We start from the raw sequence: 26,537 nt of genomic DNA on the forward strand, positions 1-26,537 counted from the left end.
AGTTTCTCCCATTTTCACTGCAAGCTCTGTCAGGTTGGATGGGGAGCGTTGCTGCACAGCTATTTTCAGGTCTCTCCAGAGATGTTCGATCGGGTTCAAGTCCGGGCTCTGGCTGGCCACTCAAGGACAGACTTGTCCCGAAGCCACTTCTACGTTGTCTTGGCTCTGTGCTTAGGGTCATTGTCCTGTTGGAAGGTGAACCTTCGCCCCAGTTTGAGGTCCTGAGCGCTCTGGAGCAGGTTTTCATCAAGGATCTCTCTGTACTTTGCTCCGTTCATCTTTCCCTCGATCCTGACTAGTCTCCCAGTCCCTGCCGCTGAAGAACAACTCCACAGCAAGATGCTGCCACCACCATGCTTCACCGTAGGGATGGTGCCAGGTTTCCTCCAGATGTGACACATTCAGGCCAATGAGTTCAATCTTGGTTTGTTCAGACAAGAGAATCTTTAGGTGCCTTTTGGCAAACTCCAAACGGGCTGTCATGTGCCTTTTACTGAGGAATGGCTTCCGTCTGGCCACTCTACCATAAAGGCCTGAATGGTGGAGTGCTGCAGAGATGGTTGTCCTTCAGGAAGGTTCTCCAATCTCCACAGAGGAACTCTGGAGCTCTGTCAGAGTGACCATCGGGTCCTTGGTCACCTCCCTGACGAAGGCCCTTCTCCCCCGATTGCTCAGTTTGGCCAGGCGGCCAGCTCTAGGAAGAGTCTTGGTGGTTCCAAACTTCTTTAATTTAAGAATGATGGAGGCCACTTTTTGCTGCAGAATTTGTTTGGTACCTTTACCCAGATCTGTGCCTCGACACAATCCTGTCTTGGAGCTCTACGGACAATTCCTTCGACCTCATGGCTTGGTTTTTGCACTGACATGCACTGTCAACTGTTGGACCTTTATATAGTCAGGTGTGTGCCTTTCCAAATCATGTCCAATCAATTGAATTTACCACAGGTGGACCAATCAAGTTATAGAAACAGCTCAAGGATGATCAATGGAAACAGGATGCACCTGAGCTCAATTTCGAGTCTCATAGCAAAGGGTCTGAATACTTATGTAAATAAAGTATTTCGTTTTTTTATAAATGTGCAGAAATTTCTCAACTTGTTTTCACTTTGTCATTATGGGGTATTGTGTGTATCTTTTTTTAAATCCATTTTAGAATAAGGCTGTAACGTAAAAAATATTGAAAAAGTCAAGGTGTCTGAATACTTTCCGAAGGCACTTGCAAAAGTATTCATCCCCCTTGGCGTTTTTCCTATTTGGTTGCATTACAACCTGTAATATAAATGGATTTTAATTTGGAATTCATGTAATGGACATACACAAAATAGTCCAAATTGGTGAAGTGAAAAAAAATAACTTGTTTCAAAAAATTCGAAATAATAAATAACGGAAAAGTGGTGCGTGCATATGTATTCACCCCATTTGCTATGAAGCCCCTAAATAAGATCTGGTGCAACCAATTACCTTCAGAGGTCACATAATTGGTTACAGTGGGGGAAAAAAGTATTTAGTCAGCCACCAATTGTGCAAGTTCTCCCACTTAAAAAGATGAGAGGCCTGTAATTTTCATCATAGGTACACGTCAACTATGACAGACAAAATGAGAAAAGAAAAATCCAGAAAATCACATTGTAGGATTTTTAATGAATTTATTTGCAAATTATGGTGGAAAATAAGTATTTGGTCACCTACAAACAAGCAAGAGGCTCCTCTGTCCTCCACTCGTTACCTGTGTTAATGGCACCTGTTTGAACTTGTTATCAGTATAAAAGACACCTGTCCACAACCTCAAACAGTCACACTCCAAACTCCACTATGGCCAAGACCAAAGAGCTGTCAAAGGACACCAGAAACAAAATTGTAGACCTGCACCAGGCTGGGAAGACTGAATCTGCAATAGGTAAGCAGCTTGGTTTGAAGAAATCAACTGTGGGAGGAATTATTAGGAAATGGAAGACATACAAGACCACTGATAATCTCCCTCGATCTGGGGCTCCACGCAAGATCTCACCCCGTGGGGTCAAAATGATCACAAGAACGGTGAGCAAAAATCCCAGAACCACACGGGGGGACCTAGTTAATGACCTGCAGAGAGCTGGGACCAAAGTAACAAAGCCTACCATCAGTAACACACTACGCCGCCAGGGACACAAATCCTGCAGTGCCAGACGTGTCCCCCTGCTTAAGCCAGTACATGTCCAGGCTCGTCTGAAGTTTGCTAGAGTGCATTTGGATGATCCAGAAGAGGATTGGGAGAATGTCATATGGTCAGATGAAACCAAAATATAACATTTTGGTAAAAACTCAACTCGTCGTGTTTGGAGGACAAAGAATGCTGAGTTGCATCCAAAGAACACCATACCTACTGTGAAGCATGGGGGTGGAAACATCATGCTTTGGGGCTGTTTTTCTGCAAAGTGACCAGGACGACTGATCCGTGTAAAGGAAAGAATGAATGGGGCCATGTATCGTGAGATTTTGAGTGAAAACCTCCTTCCATCAGCAAGGGCATTGAAGATGAAACGTGGCTGGGTCTTTCAGCATGACAATGATCCCAAACACACCGCCCGGGGAACGAAGGAGTGGCTTCGTAAGAAGCATTTCAAGGTCCTGGAGTGGCCTAGCCAGTCTCCAGATCTCAACCCCATAGAAAATCTTTGGAGGGAGTTGAAAGTCCGTGTTGCCCAGCGACAGCCCCAAAACATCACTGCTCTAGAGGAGATCTGCATGGAGGAATGGGCCAAAATACCAGCAACAGTGTGTGAAAACCTTGTGAAGACTTACAGAAAACGTTTGGCCTGTGTCATTGCCAACAAAGGGTATATAACAAAGTATTGAGAAACTTTTGTTATTGACCAAATACTTATTTTCCACCATATAATTTGCAAATCAATTCATTACAAATCCTACAATGTGATTTTCTTCATAGTTGACGAGTACCTATGATGAAAATTACAGGCCTCTCTCATATTTTTAAGTGGGAGAACTTGCACAATTGGTGGCTGACTAAATACTTTTTTTCCCCACTGTAGATTGCACACAGGTGGACTTTATTTAATTGTCACATGATCTGTCACATGATCTCAGTGACGCTCCCGAGTGGCGCAGTAGTCTAAGGCACTGCATTTCAGTGCTTGAGGCGTCACTACAGACCCCCTGGTTCGCTTCCAGGCTGTATCACTACCGGCCGTGATTGGGTGTCCCATCGGGCGGCTCACAATTGGCCCAGCGTCGTCCGGTTTTGGCCGGTGTAGGCCGTCATTGTAAATAAGAATTTGTTCTTAACTGACTTGCCTAGTTAAATAAAGGTTAAATAATATACAAAATAAAATATATACACCTGTTCTGAAAGGCCCCAGAGTCTGCACCACTAAGCAAGGGGCATCACCAAGCAAGCGGCACCATGAAGACCAATGAGCTCTCCAAACAGGTCAGGGACAAAGTTGTGGAGAAGTACAGATCAGGGTTGGGTTATAAAAAAATATCTGAAACTTTGAACATCCCACGGAGCACCATTAAATCCATTATAAAAAAATGGCACCACAACAAACCTGCCAAGAGAGGGCCGCCCACCAAAACTCACGGACCAGGCAAGGAGGGCATTAATCAGAGAGGCAACAAAGACTGAAGGAGACTGAAGTAGCTGCAAAGCTCCACAGCGGAGATTGTAGTGTCTGTCCATAGGACCACTTTAAGCCGTACACTCCACAGAGCTGAGCTTTACGGAAGAGTGGCCAGAAAAAAGCCATTGCTTAAAGAAAAAAATAAGCAAACACGTTTGGTGTTCGCCAAAAGGCATGTGGGAGACTCCCCAAACATATGGAAGAAGGTACTCTGGTCAGATGAGACTAAAATTGAGCTTTTTGGCCATCAAGGAAAATGTCTGGCGCAAACCCAACACCTCTCATCACCCCAAGAACACCATCCCCACAGTGACGCATGGTGGTGGCAGCATCAATCTGTGGGGATGTTTTTCATCGGCAGGGATTGGGAAACTGGTCAGAATTGAAGGAACGATGGATGGCGCTAAAAACAGGGAAAGTCTTGAGGGAAACTTGAGACTGTGACGGAGGTTCACCTTCCAGCTAAAGCAACACTCGAGTGGTTTAAGGGGAAACATTTAAATGTCTTGGAATGGCTTAGTCAAAGCCCAGACCTCAATCCAATTGAGAATCTGTGGTATGACTTAAAGATTGCTGTACACCAGCGGAACCCATCCAACTTGAAGGAGCAGTGGCTAGATGTGCCAAGCTTATAGAGACATACCCCAAGAGACTTGCAGCTGTAATTGCTGCAAAAGGTGGCTCTACAAAGTATTGACTTTGGGGGGGTGAATAGTTATGCACGCTCAAGTTCTGTTTTTTTTACTTGTTTGTTTCACAATAAAAATATATTTTGCATCTTCAAAGTGGTAGGCATGTTGTATAAATCAAATGATACAAACCCCCAAAAATCTATTTTAATTCCAGGTTGTAAGGCAACAAAATAGGAAAAATGCCAAGGGGTTGAATACTTTCGCAAGCCACTGTATATATTGCACAAGTTGTTTATCTTCAGTGTGTCTTTTATTTCTGCATTTCAAAAATTCCATGTGTGAAATACATTCTGCCAGAGCTTTCACACAGTGCTCACTCCATGCAAATATTAACACACAAACAATACTTTTGAGAAAATGGTTATTGTTCAACCAGTCTGAAAATGCGTTGCATATCATTCAAACGCTAGTTGCATTATTCAAAACACCAGACTCTCATTGGTGTATATTTGATATATTACAGTTAAGATGGGCAGTTTGCAAACTTTTTTTGCACATTCGAATTGGGGCCCATAGGCAGCTAACATTCAAATATATGTGTGATAGAGATATCCAGTTTTATTATTTGACGTGATATATAAACAATGTAATTGTATATAAAGCATCATAAAATGTGTCGTTTGCATCACTTAACACCCAATGTTAAATACATGTAACGTGAATTTCTGAAGTGGCAAATTTGTTTTTTCTAATCTAATGAGCATTTTGCATGCATTACATTTCATTGAAAACGTACGAGATCGTTTCGGAGGAGCAGAACTGCCGTGTGACGATTTCTGGTTTGGTAGTTACAAAGATCGGCCACCTGATGGTGTCAAGTGTTTATTAAATCAAATAAAATGTTAGTGGTCACATACACGTGTTTAGCAGATGTTATTGCGGGTGTAGTGAAATGCTGGTGTTTCTAGCTCCGACAGTGCAGTAATATCTAACAATTTCACAACATATACCCAATACACACAAATCTAATTAAAGCAATATAATTTTTGAATATATAAAAATATGGACAAGCAATGTCAGAGCGACATAGATGAAGATACAGTAGAATAGTATAGAATACATTATATACATATGAGATGAGTAATTCAAGATATGTAAACATGATTAAAGTGACTAGTGTTTCATTTATTAAAGTGGCCAGTGATTTCTAATATATTTATATAGGCAGCAGCCTCTAATGTGCTAGTGAAGGCTATTTAACAATCTGATGGCCTTGACATAGAAGCTGTTTTTCAGTCTCTCGGTCCTAGCTTTGATGCACCTGTACTGACCTCGCCTTCTGGATAGCGGGGGGGAACAGGCAGTGGCTTGGGTGTTTGTTATCCTTGATGATCTTTTTGGCCTTCCTGTGACATCGGGTGCTGTAGGTGTCCTGGAGGGCTGGTTGTTTGCCCCCGGTGATGCGTTGGGCAGGCCACATCACCCTCTGGAGAGCCCTGCGGTTGCGGGCTGTGCAGTTGCCGTACCAGGCGGTAATACAGCCCGACAGGATGCTCTCAATTGTGCATCTGTAAAAGTTTGTGAGGGTTTTAGGTGCCAAGCCAAATTTCTTCAGCCTCCTGAGGTTGAAGAGGCGCTGTTGCACCTTCACCACACTGTGTGGGTGGACCATTTAAAGTTTGTCAGTGATGTGTACGCAGAGGAACCTTCTCCGCTGCGGTCCCGTCGATGTGGATGGGGGGTGCTCCCTCTGCTGTTTCCTGAAGTCCACGATCATCTCCTTTGTTTTGTTGACATTGAGTGAGAGGATCTCATCTAGAAGAGTGGTGTTATTTTATGTTTTGATCAATCCCAGACACGTTACCAGGTGTTTAAAGATGCTGTTACATGTACAGTTGAAGTCGGAAGTTTACAAACACTTAGGTTGGAGTCATTAAAACTTGTTTTTCAACCAATCCACATATTTCTTGTTAACAAACTATTGTTTTGGCAAGTCGGTTAGGACATCTACTTTGTGCATGACACAAGTAATTTTTCCAACAATTGTTTACAGACAGATTATTTATACAATTCCAGTGGGTCACAAGTCTACATACACTAAGTTGACTGTGCCTTTTAAACAGCTTGGAAAATTCCAGAAAATGATGTCATGGCTTTAGAAGCTTCTGATAGGCTAATTGACATAATTTGAGTCAATTGGAGGTGTACCTGTGGATGTATTTCAAGGCCTACCTTCATACTCAGTGCCTCTTTGCTTGACATCATGGGAAAATCTAAAGAAATCAGCCAAGACCTCAGAAAAAAAAATTGTAGACCTCCATAACTCTGGTTCATCCTTGGGAGCAATTTTCAAATGCCTGAAGGTACCACGTTCATCTGTACAAACAATAGTACGCAGGTATAAACACCATGGGATCATGCAGCCATCATTCCGCTCAGGAAGGAGACGTGTTCTGTCTCCTAGAGATGAACGTACTTTGGTGTGAAAAGTGCAAATCAATCCCAGAACAACAGCAAAGGACCTTGTGAAGATGCTGGAGGAAACGGGTACAACAGTATCTATATCCACAGTAAAATTAATCCTATATTGACATAACCTGAAAGGCCGCTCAGCAAGGAAGAAGCCACTGCTCCAAAACCGCCATTAAAAAAGCCAGACTACGGTTTGCAACTGCACATGGGGACAAAGATCGCACTTTTTGGAGAAATGTCCTCTGGTCTGATGAAACAAAAATAGGCATAATGACCATTGATATCTTTGGAGGAAAAGGGGGTGCTTGCAAGCCGAAGAACACCATCCCAACCGTGAAGCATGGGGGTGGCAGCATCATGCTGTGGGGGTGCTTTGCTGCAGGAGGGACTGGTGCACGTCACAAAATAGATGGCATCATGAGGAAGGAAAATTATGTGGATATATTGAAGCAACATCTCAAGACATCAGAAAGGAAGTTAAAGCTTGGTCGCAAATGGACAATAACCCCAAGCATACTTCCAAAGTTGTGGCAAAATGGCTTAATAACAACATAGTCAAGGTATTGGAGTGGCCATCACAAAGCCCTGACCTCAATCCTATAGAAAATGTGTGGGCAGAACTGAAAAAGCGTGTGCGAGCAAGGAGGCCTACAAACCTGACTCAGTTACACCAGCTCTGTCAGGAAGAATGGGCCAAAATTCACCCAACTTATTGTGGGAAGCTTGTGGAAGGCTACCCGAAACGTTTGACCCAAGTTAAACAATTTAAAGGCAATGCTACCAAATACTAATTAAGTGCATGTAAACTTCTGACCCACTGGGAATGTGATGAAAGAAATAAAAGCTGAAATAAATCGTTCTCTCTACTATTATTCTGACATTTCACATTCTTAAAATAAAGTGGTGATCCTAACTGACCTAAGACAGGGAATTTTTACTACGATTAAATGTCAGGAATTGTGAAAAACTGAGTTTAAATGTATTTGGCTAAGTTGTATGTATACTTCCGACTTCAACTGTATGTATCATCTAATCAGAGGGAGAGGTGGGAGAGAGAGATGGAGAGTTGCGGGATACAGAGAGATGGCGAGAGAGACCTCCAGTCGCTTTGAAGCTTCTCTGGTTCCTCTATAGGTTCTCTCCATGTTGGACAAAAGCCCATTATGTGGAGTGCCGCCTGCGGCCCACAGGGGATCTATTGTTTGGCAGGGATGTGGGCGGCACCACCCTTCTCTCTGTCATTTATCCTTTCAATGGAGCCACCCTCTGCCTCTCCGGCCCTTCTAGGCTCACCAGCTGTTCGCTTCTTTACGGGCCTCCCGGGATCGTCAACAGGCTTTGGCCTCAAAGGCTGAGGCACTCTCGCCACGCTCAGAGGGCCATTAACAACATTGCGACAATGATGCTTGGCGTGCGCATCCCGACTTGAAATTATACTGTAATCGCCTGTGCTAATGATACCTAGCTGGGGTGCATCCAAAATGGAAACATTCCCTATATGCTAGTGTACTCCTTTTGACAAAAGCCCTATGAAAGTTGATAATAATGCTGACTCCGACAGGTGTTGGTGTCTCCATCACTCCCTCTACACGACACGGATGCTGAAATACAAAGCATAAGCTACTAGGGTTGGGCGGTATCCAGATTTTCATACCTTCATACAGTTCCTGTACCATAATACGGTATTACTGGCATTGCACACAAGGGGGCACTATTTATTTCCAAACGTAAAAAAAACAAATGGCTTACAAATGCTAACAAGTACTAGCGAATTCCCATAGTGGATGCTAGCTAAATTCTAAGAAGCACAAGCAAACAATTAATTGCAAGGACAGACACCCCAGCTCATAAAGTTGTACAACTATCTCAAAAGGTTTGCTGCATGCATAAAATAAATATTAGACAGCACGGATCTTGACACAGTAGGCTATTGATTCTCTGCTGTAACCAATAATCTTGATCTTGCAAGCTAGCCACTAGCTAGCAAGTTAGCAAACCTAATGCATAGCTTCCCCCTGAGATGGGGAGAATTTATTTGGCACATCTGAAATATTTAAACTTATAACTTATTAGATATATTTAGCTGGCAAACAGAAGTGAATTTTTAAAAGTTGATCCCCTCTTGCACTGCATATAGTGGATCGTCACGTCACGAAAGCTTCCGTTTACTCCGTGAGCTCTTTGTAAACAAACTAGGCTTTGGCGGTATACCTTATACCGGGGTATTTGGAAATAGCTACGGGATGGTTTTTCAATACAGTCAATACCGCTGAAACTAGGTTCGATTCAACAACCTAATCCAAACCCTCAGTCAACCTTGTTAAACTCCACAGAAGCAAATGTTAATGCACATAAGGGTCTGTGTGAAACTACTGCAGAGTGTGTGTGAGTGTGCGCACGCATTTAACTATACTTGTGGGGAGCAGAAGTCTCCACAAGAATAGTAAACAAATACAAGTTTGACCAACCGGGGACATTTTGTTAGTCCCCACAAGGAAAAAGTATATTTATTTCTGTGGGGTTTAGGGTTAAAGTTAGGGTTAGGGGTTAAAGGTTAGGGCTAAGGTTAGGTTTTGGGGTTAGGTTAGGGAAAATAGGATTTTGAATGGGAATCAGTTAGTTAAACGTGACTGTGTGTGTGTGTGTGTGTGCGCGTGTGCATGCACCCTGGCCTTGAATGGGAGTGGGGATGCACTTGACTTTGTGGGTGTGTGTGTTAGACTGGGTAAGGGAGAAGTAAAAAATATAACATTTCAGAAATGCAATCTGTGAATGATAACAATGGAAATGTAGAAAATGCTTTTATGCTGTGGATAATATGGTTATTGAGATGCAATATTGACTAAAACAATGAGAACCAAAAAGGTTGCCTCAGTTTTTATCAGAATTTTGCAGTATTTCATTAAAATGTGTTTTTGTACAAGAATACTTGTTTTTTTTGCCTTCTTGAGTACTCCTTTCTGATTTTGGACAGAGTCACTGATATCTCACATAGCAGGGACCCTCACACTGTCTGGACATTCAGGGGAATTATGGATGCTATATACACACACACACACACACACTGAGGACATACAGTAAGAAGTCCACTCTCTGACCACAATCATGCAGCCATTTCCTCTCCCAGACCTGTCTCAGCAGGAGTGAGGGAAGAATAGGGAGGTATAAAGATGGAATGAATGGCAAGAGACAGAGGAACAGAGAGAGGAAAATAAAACTGTGATGGGTGGGCAGCTTGCATGTCTCTACAGAGTTGAGGAGATTACAGTGTGGTTACACAGTGTCCTGAAGACCGGAGTGAACTCTACACAATACATTTAAATATTTGTAGCTACTTTTTAAGTAAATATCTGCAGTCAACTTGTGCAATGCGTTAGGAAATACAGCAGATGGCGTTCTTTATTTCACCTGTCACATTATTTTACTTTATGACGCTTACCGGTAGTCCCCACACATGTTTACAATCACACAACGACGAGACCGGAGACTTGTGAGTCAATCACTGTTTTGCAGCACACACCAGGTGATCTAGTTACAGTATGGAATTCAAAACTACAGTGAGGGGGAAAAAAGTATTTGATCCCCTGCTGATTTTGTAAGTTTGCCCACTGACAAAGACATGATCAGTCTATAATTTTAATGGTAGGTTTATTTGTACAGTGAGAGACAGAATAACAACAACAAAATCCAGAAAAACGCATGTCAAAAATGTTAAATTAATTTGCATTTTAATGAGGGAAATAAGTATTTGACCCCTCTGCAAAACATGACTTAGTACTTGGTGGCAAAACCCTTGTTGGCAATCACAGAGGTCAGACGTTTCTTGTAGTTGGCCACCAGGTTTGCACACATCTCAGGAGGGATTTTGTCCCACTCCTCTTTGCAGATCTTCTCCAAGTCATTAAGGTTTCGAGGCTGACGTTTGGCAACTCGAACCTTCAGCTGCCTCCACAGATTGTCTATGGGATTAAGGTCTGGAGACTGGCTAGGCCACTCCAGGACCTTAATGTGCTTCTTCTTGAGCCACTCCTTTGTTGCCTTGGCCGTGTGTTTTGGGTCATTGTCAAGCTGGAATACCCATCCACGACCCATTTTCAATGCCCTGGCTGAGGGAAGGAGGTTCTCACCCAAGATTTGACGGTACATGGCCCCGTCCATCGTCCCTTTGATGCGGTGAAGTTGTCCTGTCCCCTTAGCAGAAAAACACCCCCAAAGCATAATGTTTCCACCTCCATGTTTGACGGTGGGGATGGTGTTCTTGGGGTCATGGGCAGCATTCCTCCTCCTCCAAACATGGCGAGTTGAGTTGATGCCAAAGAGCTCAATTTTGGTCTCATCTGACCACAACACTTTCACCCAGTTCTCCTCTGAATCATTCAGATGTTCATTGGCAAACTTCAGACGGCCCTGTATATGTGCTTTCTTGAGCAGGGGGACCTTGCGGGCGCTGCAGGATTTCAGTCCTTCACGGCGTAGTGTGTTACCAATTGTTTTCTTGGTGACTATGGTCCCAGCTGCCTTGAGATCATTGACAAGATCCTCCCGTGTAGTTCTGGGCTGGTTCCTCACCGTTCTCATGATCATTGCAACTCCACGAGGTGAGATCTTGCATGGAGCCCCAGGCCGAGGGAGATTGACAGTCTTTTGTGTTTCTTCCATTTGCCAATAATCACACCAACTGTTGTCACCTTCTCACCAAGCTGCTTGGCGATGGTCTTGTAGCCCATTCCAGCCTTGTGTAGGTCTACAATCTTGTCCCTGACATCCTTGGAGAGCACTTTGGTCTTGGCCATGGTGGAGAGTTTGGAATCTGATTGATTGATTGCTTCTGTGGACAGGTGTCTTTTATACAGGTAACAAGCTGAGATTAGGAGCACTCCCTTTAAGAGTGTGCTCCTAATCTCTGCTCTTTACCTGTATATAAGACACCTGGGAGCCAGAAATCTTTCTGATTGAGAGGGGGACAAATACTTATTTCCCTCATGAAAATGCAAATCAATTTATACCATTTTTGACATACGTTTTTCTGGATTTTTTTGTTTTGTTATTCTCTCTCTCACTGTTCAAATAAACCTACCATTAAAATTATAGACTGATCATTTCTTTGTCAGTGGGCAAACAAACAAAATCAGCAGGGGATCAAATAGTTTTTTCCCTCACTGTACCTAAAATAAATAATAGATTTACTATGATGGTGTATATTGCATTTATTTATTATACTTTTTTATGTAGGTGTTTCAAAGCGCATCAGCGGCTTGTATGCGTGGAGGCCTGGAGATGTTAAACGTTTTATGTTAACAATAACCTTCGGAAAATATTTAATGACCGCCACAGCCTTAGGCCAAGCTTCCTTAGGTTGAAAAGCACTGTTGCGCCTTCTTACCCACACTATCTATGTGGGTGGACCACGCCGAGGAACTGGAAGCTTTTCAACCCTCCACTGCATCCCCGGCGATGTGGTTGTGGGTGTGCTCCCTCTGCTGTCTCCTAAAGTCCATTATCAGCTAATTCGTTTTGTCATGGCACCACTCCGCCAGGGCCCTCACCTCCTCCCTGTAGGCTGTGTCATCTGCAAACTTGATGATTGAGTTGAAGACGTGTGTGACCACGCTGTCATGGGTGAACAGGGAGTACAGGAGGGGCTAAGCATGAACCCTTGTGGGGCCCCTGTGTTGAGTGGTTAGCATCTTGCATTCAAGCTCCTCTTGGTAACAGCAGAGAAGCCCCTCCTGGATCAAGAGCCTTGCTGTGAAATATACAGAAGGTTCGTATTAACAATCTGGATACCGCCCAAGCCTAAAACAAACATACTATGTGACTGACTCAATCAGCTGCTTTGGCCAACGTCTTCATAATGAAACAATTGCCTAATGCAACAGCTGAAATGAAGAACGCAATCTGCTTTATCAATTAACCTAGTGCACAAGTTGACTGCAGGTCTTTTTTTTTTTTTATAAAGCGTTGTACGAGAGCTTCAGTTTCTTGGCAATTTCTCGCATGGAATAGCCTTCATTTCTCAGAACAAGAATAGACTGACGAGTTTCAGAAGAAAGTTATTTGTTTCTGGGCATTTTGAGCCTGTAATCGAACCCACAATTGCTGATGCTCCAGATACTCAACTAGTCTCAAGAAGGCCAGTTTTATTGCTTCTTTAATCAGCACAACAGTTTTCAGCTGTGCTAACATAATTGCAAAAGGGATTTCTAATGATAAACTTGGATTAGCAAACACAACGTGCCATTGGAACACAGGACTGATGGTTGCTGATAATGGGCCTCTGTACGCCTATGTATATACTCCATAAAAAAAATCAGCCGTTTCCAGCTACAATAGCCATTTACAACATTAACAATGTCTACACTGTATTTCTGATCAATTTGATGTTATTTTAATGGACAAAAAAATTGCTTTCGAAAACATGGACATTTCTAAGTGACCCCAAACTTTTGAACGGTAGTGTATACTGAGATCATGTGACAGATCATGTGACACTTAGATTGCATTACATTTACATTTTACATTTTAGTCATTTAGCAGACGCTCTTATCCAGAGCGACTTACAGGAGCAATTAGGGTTAAGTGCCTTGCTCAAGGGCACATTTACGTCATTTAGCAGACGCTCTTATCCAGAGCGACTTACAAATTGGTGCATTCACCCTATAGCCAGTGGGATAACCACTTCACAAATTTTTTTTTTTTTTTTTTTTGGGGGGTGGGGGGGGTAGAAGGATTACTTTATCCTATCCCAGGTATTCCTTAAAGAGATGGGGTTTCAAATGTCTCCGGAAGGTGGTGAGTGACTCCGCTGTCCTGGCGTCGTGAGGGAGCTTGTTCCACCATTGGGGTGCCAGAGCAGCAAACAGTTTTGAGGTGGTGATCCGTCATCCATACTGATATGTCTGCTAGACATGCAGAGATGCGATTCGCCACCTGGTTATCAGAAGGGGGAAAGGAGAAGATTAGTTGTGTATCGTCAGCGTAGCAATGATAGGAGAGGCCATGTGAGGATATGACAGAGCCAAGTGACTTGGTGTATAGGGAGAAAAGGAGAGGGCCTAGAACTGAGCCCTGGGGGACACCAGTGGTGAGAGCACGTGGTGCGGAGACAGCTTCTCGCCACGCCACTTGGTAGGAGCGACCGGTCAGGTAGGACGCAATCCAGGAGTGAGCCGCGCCGGAGATGCCCAGCTCGGAGAGGGTGGAGAGGAGGATCTGATGGTTCACAGTATCAAAGGCAGCAGATAGGTCTAGAAGGACAAGAGCAGAGGAGAGAGAGTTAGCTTTAGCAGTGCGGAGAGCCTCCGTGACACAGAGAAGAGCAGTCTCAGTTGAATGACCAGTCCTGAAACCTGACTGGTTTGGATCAAGAAGGTCATTCTGAGAGAGATAGCAAGAAAGTTGGCTAAAGACGGCACACTCAATAGTTTTGGAAAGAAAAGAAAGAAGGGATACTGGTCTGTAGTTGTTGACATCAGTGGGATCGAGTGTTGGTTTTTTGAGAAGGGGTGCAACTCTCGCTCTCTTGAAGACGGAAGGGACATAGCCAGCGGTCAAGGATGAGTTGATCAGCGAGGTGAGGTAGGGGAGAAGGTCACCGGAGATGGTCTGGAGAAGAGAGGAGGGGATGGGGTCAAGCGGGCAGGTTGTTGGGCGGCCTGCAGTCACTAGTCGCAAGATTTTATCTGGAGAGAGAGGGGAGAAAGAAGTCAAAGCATAGGGTAGGGCAGTGTGAGCAGGACCAGCAGTGTCATTTGACTTAACAAACGAGGATCGGATGTCGTCAACCTTCTTTTCAAAGTGGTTGACGAAGTCATCCACAGAGAGGGGGGAGGGGGGGGGGGGGATTCAGCAGTGAGGAAAATGTGGCAAAGAGCTTCCTAGGGTTAGAGGCAGATGCTTGGAATTTAGAGTGGTAGAAAGTGGCCTTAGCAGCAGAAACAGATGAAGAAAATGTAGAGAGGAGGGAGTGAAAAGATGCCAGGTCGGCAGGGAGTTTAGTTTTCTTCCATTTCCGCTCAGCTGCCCGGAGCTCTGTTCTGTGAGCTCGCAATGAGTCGTCAAGCCACGGAGCTGGAGGGGAGGACCGAGCCGGCCGGGAGGATAGGGGACACAGGGAGTCAAAGGATGCAGAAAGGGAGGAGAGGAGGGTTGAGGAGGCAGAATCAGGAGATTGGAGGGAGAAGGATTGAGCAGAGGGAAGAGATGATAGGATGGAAGATGAGAGAGTAGTGGGAGAGAGAGAGTGAAGGTTGTGGCGGCGCGTTACCATCTGTGTAGGGGCAGAGTGAGTAGTGTTGGAGGAGAGCGAGAGAGAAAAGGATACAAAGTAGTGGTCGGAGACATGGAGGGGAGTTGCAGTGAGATTAGTAGAAGAGCAACATCTAGTAAAGATGAAGTCAAGCGTATTGCCTGCCTTGTGAGTAGGGGGGGACGGTGAGAGGGTGAGGTCAAAAGAGGAGAGGAGTGGAAAGAAGGAGGCAGAGAGAAATGAGTCAAATGTAGACGTAGGGAGGTTGAAATCCCCCAAAACTGTGAAGGGTGAGCCATCCTCAGAAAAGGAACTTATCAAGGCGTCAAGCTCATTGATGAACTCTCCAAGGGAAGCTGGAGGGCGATAGATGACAAGGATATTAAGCTTAAATGGGCTAGTGACTGTGACAGCGTGGAATTCAAATGAGGAGATAGACAGATGGGTTAGGGGAAAAATTGAGAATGACCACTTGGGAGAGATGAGGATTCCTGTGCCACCACCCCTCTGACCAGATGCTCTCGGGGTATGCGAGAACACATGGTCAGACGAGGAGAGAGCAGTAGGAGTAGCAGTGTTTTCAGTGGTAATCCATGTTTCCGTCAGCGCCAGGAAGTCGAGGGACTGGAGGGTAGCATAGGCTGGGATGAAGTCAGCCTTGTTGGCAGCAGAACGGCAGTTCCAGAGGCTGCCTGAGACCTGGAACTCCAGGTGTGTGGTGCGTGCAGGGACCACCAGGTTAGAGAGGCAGCAGCCACGCGGTGTGAGGCGTTTGTGTAGCCTGTGCGGAGAGGAGAGAACAGGGATAAGCAGAGGCATAGTTGACAGGCTGTAGCAGATGGCTACAATAATGCAGAGGAGATCGGAATGAAATGAACTGAACATCTGGGAAAGGAGAGAGCAAGGCCTCACTCACCAAAAAAATATAACTCTCCCAACTTCCACCTCAGAAACTATAATTGTTTCACTGAACCACCCGAATAAAACTCTCCCAACTTCCACTTTAGAAATTAGAATTGTTGTAAACTACAGCGGTTCAATGTTTCAAGGACTAGACTCAACTTACTTTATTCAGCTAGCTAACTATGACGCCATAGCTAACTAGCATGCTAGCATCCAATAACACACAGTTTAGCACCAATACTTGGTTACAACAAACTACCAATAGTGTGTTAACACACTAAACAGATAATTCGTGTCCGTGTCTAGTTCTTTCATAACGCAGCAATGATTAAACGTTGGCTAGCTAGCACAAAGATATTGTATTTAGCTACCACAGTACAGCCAGCTGGTAGTGTTGGCTAGCTAGCAATGGCTGCTGTTTTGACTTTGTTTGAAAAACGGCGTCGCTGAGAACGAATGTAGCTGGCTAAAAAGATATTGTATTTATTTGCTACCGTTGCTAATAGCTACTAGCCAGCTAGTCCAGGAGGTGAGTTAGCTAGCTAGCTTCGTGCTACACCCGGCACCGCCGAATACAAAAGTAACCTACAATAACTACATACAACAACTACCCACAACAGCCCACGATGCCTACCTATAATACCTAATAATATACAGCCCACGATGCCTACCTATAATACCTAACTACAATCTAAATACATAGTTTAAGCCTTACTCGACAAAGCCCAAGCTATGTATAAAGCCAAACTTACCCAACGCCAGCTAACTGGGTGGCAGACTGCAATCAGTAGCTGTAATTAAGTACAGCAGCCACCAACCACCTAACGTTAATGCCTCGGATAATGAGGTTAGAAAAACAGCTGAATGGTAGGTAGCTAGCTGGCTCAATTACAGGTACTCTTAAGCGTGAAATAACATTGGAAACAACTAACCACAGTTGGTAAAAGTTACCAGTAGCTACCCGCTAGCTAGCTAGCTTTGTTGGTCCAAGTAGTGGTGTTACGGATACAGGTATCCTGTGTTTGTGTGTTTCTCTCCTTCTGCCCTAATCACAGGTGTCCTGTATGTTCCTGATTGGTGGTCGTTGAGGTGTCTGCTGATTGGACCAATCAGTGAACATTCCTGTGCATTGCACCACCTGTTACTCGTTTGTTCAATCACACATCCCATTGTATAAAAACCAGTCTTGTGTTTGTTGAGAGAGAATATTTCCGTATGTGAGTATGGACACGGTGGTGTCCTGGTTTTGATTACTCACTAAGTTGCTGTTTACTATGATTGGTAATTCTGTTAGACTGCTGTTTTGTATGTGAGTAATGGATACTGTGATGTCCTTTGTTTAGAGTACTCACTAAGTTGCGGGTTACTCTGTTTGGTAACTATTGTGTGTTTCTGGGAAAAGGGGAGTTTGAGCTAGCTGCCCTTGGGCATACATTTCCCGTAGAAAGAACTGTCTATAAACACTAGTTAGACCTGAGCGGACCACCCACTGTATTTTTGTATGGTAGCAGTAGCCTAGCGGTTCTTGAGGCAGGCAAGATCAGTTCAGGGGTGTTTTACACTATTGTTTCATTTCTTGGGTCCTGCTCAGCCCTTTTTCCCAAACCCTTACCGTGTGTTCTGAAATAAACCATGTGTGTTTGACGGTAGTTCATGGTAGTTGTGTCCTATTTGTTCTCACTGTTCCATGCCACACTCCTAATTTGCATAATTAATGTTACGGGTCTCATGTCCATCCACCCTAGACGTTTAGAGCCACGGGGTTCGTAACATAAAGTGGGGGCTCGTCCGGGATCTATCCCATGCTACTCATGCAAATTAGTAAGTGTCTGGTTCAGTGTTGAGCTTGGCAGCTGTACTACCTGTTTTTTTTGTGTGTTCAGTAGTCGACGGCTCGTGTTGCTAGTAGGATGGCTACTTTTGAGTTGGAGGCATTTTTGGAAAACCCTATGTGGGAGGTTTTTGAGAATTGCCGTAGAGTGGATCTACAGGTTTTGGCTGACCACTTTTCTGCACCCATACCGAGGGGTTTAGTGAAAGCAGAAGTTAGGGAAGTAGTGCTAGTGATGTTGTTGAACGAGCGAGTGCTTGAGTTACCGCCGCCTGAGTCTGCTGCTCCTGTAGGGGAGGTGGTGGCTGTTCCTGTAAGCCCATGAGTGTCTGAGGACGAGGCTAAGGCTCCAGCCACATTGCCCCGTTATGACCCACTCTCCCCACTGACTGACAGTGATGCCAGGATCGATGTCCGCTCGACACGGCTCCAAATGGAGGCGGAAGAGCGGGCACAAATCAGGCAAGACAAGCTGGAGATGCGTAAAATGGAGCTAGAGGCAGAACAGGAGACGCGTAAGCTAGAGGCAGAACTGGAGACGCGTAAGATGGAACTGGAGATGCGTAAGATGGAACTGGAGGTGCGTAAAATGGAACTAGAGGCAGAAACAGCGAGGTTAGTCTCTGCTAGTACTATGCCTGCTAGTGAGCCATCCTCACCAGCTGTGTCGGCTGCTACGTTTGATATTAGTAGGCAGATCACCTTGGTACCTGTGTTCAGGGAGTCAGAGGTTGATTCCTATTTCGGTGTGTTTGAACGGATAGCGGTAGCATTGAAATGGCCCGAAGAGGTATGGTGCCTATTACTTCAGTGTAAACTAACAGGTAAAGCCCAAGAGGTTCTGGCAGCGCTACCTCTTGAAGACAGTTTGAATTATGCCGTGGTCAAAGCTACTGTTCTTCGTGCCTATGAGCTTGTTCCTGAGGCATATCGACAGAGATTTAGGTCTCATAAAAAGTCTCCTACTCAGACTTATGTGGAGTTTGCTAGAGACAAAGGAAATCTGTTTGACAAATGGCACAGTGCTAGTAAGGTAACTGATTTTAACTCTCTACGGGAGTTAATCTTGTTAGAAGAGTTTAAAAATTGTTTACCGGAACGCATTGTAGTTTATCTGAACGAACAGAAAGTATCCTCACTGTCGGAAGCGTCTGTATTGGCAGACGAGTTTGTGTTGACGCATAAGAGCGTGTTTTCGGCTCGTACGGAGAGCAGGGCTGCGGAGTGGCTAACTTTTAGTCCTAGTCGACCAGCAGTACGTCCAGCACGCCCAAAAGATGTGCGTCACTGTTTCTATTGTCATAAGGTGGGACATTTGGTTAGTGATTGCTTTTTGGCTTAAACGCAAACCGGGGATGCCTCAGCACGCCAGGCCGCCAACGGGTGTTGGGCTGATTCGTACTGTTGTAAGGCCGGAATCAAGACAGAGGCCTCATACTGAATGTGGTTTGAAAGTCCCTGTCCCAGATCACAGTTATGAACCGTTCATTTTTTAGGGGTTTGTTTCTATATCAGATGACGAAGCGTCTCAGCGTCCAGTTAGAATCCTCAGAGATACTGGTGCGGCGCAGTCGTTCATATTAGCTGATGTGTTGCCCTTGTCTAATAATACATATTGTGGGTCCAGTGTGTTAGTACAAGGAATTGAAATGGGTTTCGTCCCAGTGCCATTGCACTTTGTGAACGTACACTCTGAGTTAGTCAGTGGATTGTTCAGAGTTGGTGTACGTCCTATGTTGCCAGTAAAAGGTGTGACATTTATAATGGGCAACGATATTGCCGGAGGAAAGGTGATACCCGTATTGGAGGTATTGGATAAAAGTGACCAGTCTCTCTCCGAGGAGCTGGCACAGGGTTATCCAGATGTGTTCCCCGCTTGTGCTGTCACACGTGCTCAAGCACGACAAGTGGGTGAAGTGATAGATTTGTCGAACACGATTCTATTCAGAGAGTGTGACCCAGAGGATAGTTCGGGTGCTACCTCTGGTAAGCTGGTGAAGTCTGACCAACAGCCCAGAGAAAGGAAGAAGGATGTGGAACTTGTTGCTGAGGCCATACAGTTACCAGTTACTCGTGAGCAGCTGATCGCTAACCAACAGGTTGACATTAGCCTGGCTAAATGTTTTTCTAGTGTTGTCTCAGAGGAGGAGCTAAAGAAGAAAAACATGGCATACTTCATTGATGGTAATCTCCTCATGCGTAAATGGACATCCCATGTTGACGCTGGCGAAGATTGGAATGCTGTTTACCAAATAGTGATTCCTACAGCCTTTCGACAAAATGTTTTATCCCTCGCTCATGATCACCAGTGGTCCGGACATCTGGGAGTCACCAAGACTTATGATCGTGTTTTGCGACATTTCTTTTGGCCTGGCTTAAAACAAGATGTGGCTCAGTTCTGTCGGACTTGCCACACCTGTCAAGTAGTTGGGAAACCGAACCAGGTTATTTCCCCCGCGCCTCTTTGTCCCATACCGGCCATAGGTGAACCCTTCGAACATGTGATGGTTGATTGTGTTGGACCATTACCAAAAACAAAATCTGGTAACCAGTTTATGTTAACAATTATGTGTGTGGCCACCAGGTACCCAGAGGCCATTCCTCTGCGAAGGATTACTGCTCCGGTGGTGAGTAAAGCGTTGATCAAATTCTTCTCAACTTTTGGGTTACCTAAGGTGATACAAACTGATCAGGGTACGAATTTCCTTTCTACACTGTTCAAACAAGTGTTAAAATCCTTGTCAGTTACACACCGTGTGTCAAGCGCATATCACCCAGAGTCATAGGGTGCGCTTGAACGTTGGCATCAGACCCTGAAGTCTATGCTCCGTAAATATTGTTTGGAATCTAAGAAAGATTGGGATGAGGGAGTTCCTCTAGTTTTGTTTGCTGTCCGTGAGACAGTACAGGAATCCCTAGGGTTCAGCCCAGCTGAACTGGTGTTTGGACACACCATGAGAGGACCTATGAAAGTCCTTAAGGATCAGTTTTTGTCACAAGAGTTGTGTGTGAAAGAAAATGTGTTGGACTACGTTAGGTGCTTTCGTGAGCGCCTACATGCTGCCTGTGCTCTAGCAAAGGAAGCGCTGTCTTCCTCACAGAAACGGATGAAACGACACTATGACACACAGGCTGTTTCTCGTTCACTGCAGCCAGGTGACCGAGTTCTTGTATTGTTGCCTGTGCCAGGAGCGTCATTGTCAGCACGTTTCTCTGGTCCTTATGTCATTGAAAAGAAACTAAGTGAAACTGACTACGTGATACAGACTCCTGATAGAAAACGCCAATCTCGTGTGTGCCACGTTAACATGTTGAAGACATACCACACCAGACCCGTCACTCAGGTAGACAGTCCAGAGAAACTGGCCGAGTCGGCTGTCTCTATTGCTGCTACGGCTGTAGTGGGAGGTCATGTTAATGATGTGGACGGAGATGGTTTGGAGTTGCGCAATACTCAGCAGCAGTGTGCTAGATTGCCCAATTCAGAGATGCTGCTGTCTCTCCCGTTAAGCCTGATTCATTTAACGGACAGACAGTCAGATGATATTGTGAGACTATTACACAGCTTTCCATGTCTTTTTAATGATGTTCCTACATGTACTAATGTGTTAGAACATGACATTAATGTTGGAAACGCTGCACCTATCAAGCAACATCCTTATCGTGTCAACGTCGCTAAGAGAAAGATAATGAGGGGTGAGGTCGGTTATTTGCTGGAGAATAACCTGGCTATGCCAAGTTCAAGTCCTTGGAGTTCTCCGTGCATTCTGGTTCCTAAACCTGATGGGACATCCAGATTATGTACGGACTATCGGAAGGTCAATGCTGTCACAGTGCCCGACTCGTTCCCGTTACCCAGACTGGATGACTGTATTGATACTGTTGGTGCTGCTACTTATGTAACCAAACTAGATCTTCTAAAAGGTTACTGGCAGGTGCCGTTAACCCCACGTGCCTCCGACATCTCTGCCTTTGTGACCCCAGATCACTTCCTACAATATGCTGTCATGGCATTTGGGATGCGGAACGCACCAGCCACTTTCCAACGCCTGGTTAACACAGTATTGGCTGGAGTTCCTAATTGTAGTGCTTACCTTGATGATCTGGTAATTTATTCAACTGAGTGGTCTGATCATGTTAACACTCTAAGGGTAGTGTGTGAACGTCTAGCAACCGCTTCTCTAACCCTGAACTTAGCAAAGTGCGAGTTTGGGAAGGCCACTGTTACTTATCTTGGTAAACAGGTCGGCCATGGTCAGGTGCGCCCTGTAGATGCCAAGGTCTCGGCTATAAACGCATTTCCCGCACCTACCACCAGAAGAGAGCTACGCCGTTTTTTAGGGATGGTTGGCTACTACCGTAGTTTCTGTAAAAATTTCTCTGCTGTAGTTGCTCCATTAACGGATTTGCTCAGTCCGGCGAGAAAATGTGTATGGTCTGAAGGGTGTCGTACTGCTTTCAACACTGCTATAGCACTCTTATGTAGTACTCCTGTTCTTGCTGCGCCAGATTTTGAACGACCGTTTAAACTGGAGGTAGATGCAAGTGCCAGAGGTGCTGGGGCTGTTCTACTGCAGCAAGACCAGAGTGGAGTGGACCATCCTGTCTGTTATTTTTCACGGAAATTTAACAAATGTCAGACAAACTATTCCACCATTGAACAAGAAGCTCTAGCTTTGTTGTTAGCTCTGCAGTACTTTGAAGTTTGTTGGTTCCAGTGCATTACCAGTGATAGTTTATACTGACCATAACCCCTTAGTTTTTCTCCACCGGATGTACAACCAGAACCAACGCCTTATGCGTTGGGCACTTGTCGTGCAAAATTATAATTTGGAGATCCGCCACAAAAAGGGGTTGGATAATGTGTTGGCAGATGCTTTGTCTCGTGTGTAATGATCTAGGTTTTTTTTTTGTTATCCCGGCAGGATGATTTGTGAATTTGGGTGTTGTGATAGTACGTGTGTCGCAAACCATTGTGGTTTGCTCTTTTAAGGGTGGGAGTGTTACGGATACAGGTATCCTGTGTTTTTGTGTGTTTCTCTCCTTCTGCCCTAATCACAGGTGTCCTGTATGTTCCTGATTGGTGGTCGTTGAGGTGTCTGCTGATTGGACCAATCAGTGAACATTCCTGTGCATTGCACCACCTGTTACTCGTTTGTTCAATCACACATCCCATTGTATAAAAACCAGTCTTGTGTTTGTTGAGAGAGAATATTTCCGTATGTGAGTATGGACACGGTGGTGTCCTGGTTTTGATTACTCACTAAGTTGCTGTTTACTATGATTGGTAATTCTGTTAGACTGCTGTTTTGTATGTGAGTAATGGATACTGTGATGTCCTTTGTTTAGAGTACTCACTAAGTTGCGGGTTACTCTGTTTGGTAACTATTGTGTGTTTCTGGGAAAAGGGGAGTTTGAGCTAGCTGCCCTTGGGCATACATTTCCCGTAGAAAGAACTGTCTATAAACACTAGTTAGACCTGAGCGGACCACCCACTGTATTTTTGTATGGTAGCAGTAGCCTAGCGGTTCTTGAGGCAGGCAAGATCAGTTCAGGGGTGTTTTACACTATTGTTTCATTTCTTGGGTCCTGCTCAGCCCTTTTTCCCAAACCCTTACCGTGTGTTCTGAAATAAACCATGTGTGTTTGACGGTAGTTCATGGTAGTTGTGTCCTATTTGTTCTCACTGTTCCATGCCACACTCCTAATTTGCATAATTAATGTTACGGGTCTCATGTCCATCCACCCTAGACGTTTAGAGCCACGGGGTTCGTAACAAGTGGGTTAGCTAGCACTCGTGCTTCGCCGGGGTCCGCCGAATACAATACTTACCTACAATAATTACCTACAATAACTACCTAAGTAAACTACCTATAATACCTGACTACAATACCTACCTACAATCTAAATACATGGTTTAAGCTTTACTCAACATCATATAAGAAGCCAAGCTTACCTCCTGCTAGAGAAAACACAACCTCTCCCGACCACTGCGCTTTAGACGGACACAGGTGGACTTGCACACAGGTGGACTTTATTTTAACTAATTATGTGACTTCTGAAGGTAATTGGTTGCACCAGATCTTATTTAGGGGCTTCATAGCAAAGGGGGTGAATACATATGCACGCACCACTTTTCCGTTATTTATTTTGTATAATTTATTGAAACAAGTTATTGTTTTTCATTTCACTTCACCAATTTGGACTGTTTTGTGTATGTCCATTACATGAAATCCAAATAAAAATCCATTTAAATTACAGGTTGTAATGCAACAAAATAGGAAAAACGCCAAGGGGGATGAATACTTTTGCATGGCACTGTACCTTATCCAACCATGTCAGAATAGCCTACCTAAAGGAGGAGACGAGGGACGGATGTGTTTCAGAACAGGGCCTACTTTTTATCTGATGTTTTCAACGTGGTTATCTCTCATGGCCTAGGGTGGTCTAGCGGTCTAAGCCGCTGCCTACAGATCACGCTGCAGCATGGGTTTGAATCCGGCCCACTGCTATCTTTCCTCTCGATCTCTGTCCTATCTAATAAACAGGAAATATGTGAGGACTGGGAGTGCCCCACTCCTTTAAAAAAAACATGTTTGTGTCTGGACAGTGGACAGGACACTGATGCTCGGTCTCACCATCCTTCCTTTGCCTCAGTGTTTTCCATAGAGTAGTCAGCCAAATGGAAAAGGTAGCCAGCCAAATGGAAAAGGTAGCCAGCCAGGAGCTCCCAGGCCGTATACTATCCTTCTGATTTTACATAGCCTAAATTAATTTAAAAGTATCTAGGGCCCTATAAAATCTGTTTTATTTTTTTGCCTAATTCTGTTTTGTTCTTTCCCAAATTCCGTTTTCTCCGTTTTGTTTTTGCAGGTTTCAAATTTTTATTTTTTTCAAGTTTTCGCTCTCAAAATCACTTTTTTTTTTTTTTTGAGAAATGACAACATTTTATGTTCTAAGTCCACAACAATACTTTACCAAAATCAGGAGACCACTTTTGAGGTCTGGGAAAAATCTGAGAAATTGAATTTTGGGTGTAGTCACCTTTTCATTCAAGTGCTCAACTAACAAGAAAGAGGCTGTTGTTTAGCTGTGTTTTTGTAGCACACGTGATGGTAGAGTTTGCAAAACAAATACCCATTGAATTGATGAAAATAATCATTTTATCATTCAGCCAGGTAAGCATAGGCTACTTTGTAGTTAACATTTAATTGAGAAGGCTTTTCGGAAAGCCTTTCCATCTACCAGAAGACTGTTTTCATTAGCATAATCTCTAGCGGCTACAAGTGGTAGATGCGCGCACCGCACACAGACGGGCATTCTCGTTGCCTCTTCAGAAAGTTGCAGGAAATACTGTACAAATCACTGATGCATTCTGTTCATGTCTTATGATGAACAAATTAATGAATTGAATATATTTAGTTGATTCCCTACTAAGGTCGATACATTTTTGAATATTGTTGAATTCCGTTTTAATGCCTGGATTCTGTGAGGGCCTTAATGATCATATTTGGACCAGAATGAGGCTGTCGACTACCTGTTGTTCCTGTAGGGATGATTCACCATCTTCATCGAATGTTTTCATAATCTATCTGCAGATAATTGCCAAAAAGCCTAGGCCTACCAATAGCCTATGCAAATTAGGGAGCCAAATGAATAGCTCTCTCACCGATGCAATTCGGTAGGCTACACTGACTGAAGAGACGAGAGTCACTCACTTTAGCGTCACTGCCTGGCAAGCCCCGACATCCTAGGAAATCCTTTGGTTTACTTGTCCCGATGCGATACAATGCAAATATAACCACGTTGCATTATTTATGAATGACAAAGGGATATAGGAAATCGACTTTATTCAGTCAGTTCGACACCTTTTATAAACTAGTCAACACTTGCTGTTCAGTTGTCAATCAAAGCACAGTAAATAGCCTATGCGCCACGACTCCGCCTGGCTGGCTATGAATAAATTCGCCAGAAAACCATAATTTTATTTGTAACTTTTCGATGAAAAGTAGCCTAGTTAATATGAAGTGGAAAAAGTAACTGGCTGAAAATGAGTCTATAACCTGCTGATTAGCGGACTGCCGGGGCTAATGGAAAACACTGCCTCATAGTACCTGACCTGACTGAATCCCCACAGTGCCTGTGTGTGTGTGTGTGTGTGTGCGTGCGTGCAGTGTGCATCCCGTGTCAGTATACGATTGGTTGCACAGCCCTAAACACAACTGGGTGTATGTTTTGTGCTTGCAGGTATTCTGTGTGCTCAGAGAAGCCAAAGGGAGTGCGGTCTGGAGAGGGGAGCTGTCTGTCCATCACCTGCAATATGATGACCAACACAGTGAGTACTATTGTCACTGTGTGTGTGTGTGTGTGTGTGTGTGTGTCGTATGCGCGTGAGTCTGAATGATGGTGCTGTTTGTTGCAGGTTGATTCACACACTATTATATTATTCATATTATGAGGCTCAGTGACGGAGGCTACAAGCACATGAGTCATTTTCTCTTTCTCTCTCGGCCTGTCCCTTTGTCAGTCCATATCACTTTGTTGGTCTTTCCAAATGACCCGTGTCATGTATTTTATTGTTGTGTTGAGTTTCACCTGTGGATGAGGTGACATTCATTGTGGACCATTGAGGCCTAACTGTTATGTTTTCACATATGGTTTGAAAACAGCAAACTACACTCATTAATGCATGTGAGGTCCAGTAAAAATGGTCAGTAAAGGGTTTTTAAACACAACTGAGTGGACTTGTGACAGGCTGTCAGTGAGGTGTCTGATGTCTTCACTTTGCATCAGTTGCACTTTTTTGACATGTGTCTCTGTTTGGCTTCTCT

General features: G+C 44.3%; 1 protein-coding gene across 2 annotated transcripts in view; it reads left to right on the top strand.

Annotated features, from left to right (window-relative positions):
• tfdp2 (transcription factor Dp-2) overlaps positions 1-26,537 on the top strand; it is an 86,575-nt gene that overhangs the window by 12,820 nt on the left and 47,218 nt on the right. Inside the window, exon 2 of one of the 2 annotated variants that reach the window (XM_084148048.1) lies at positions 25,954-26,041. In XM_084148048.1, coding sequence (XP_084004174.1) covers positions 26,027-26,041 — 15 coding nt within the window. In that variant the 5' untranslated portion in view covers positions 25,954-26,026. Of the gene's footprint in view, positions 1-25,953; positions 26,042-26,537 lie in introns of those variants that run through there. The other variant, XM_084148049.1, reaches the window with a different exon arrangement.

This window comes from Coregonus lavaretus, assembly GCF_964263955.1.
Source record: "Coregonus lavaretus genome assembly, chromosome: 30".
Lineage (NCBI taxonomy): Eukaryota > Metazoa > Chordata > Actinopteri > Salmoniformes > Salmonidae > Coregonus > Coregonus lavaretus.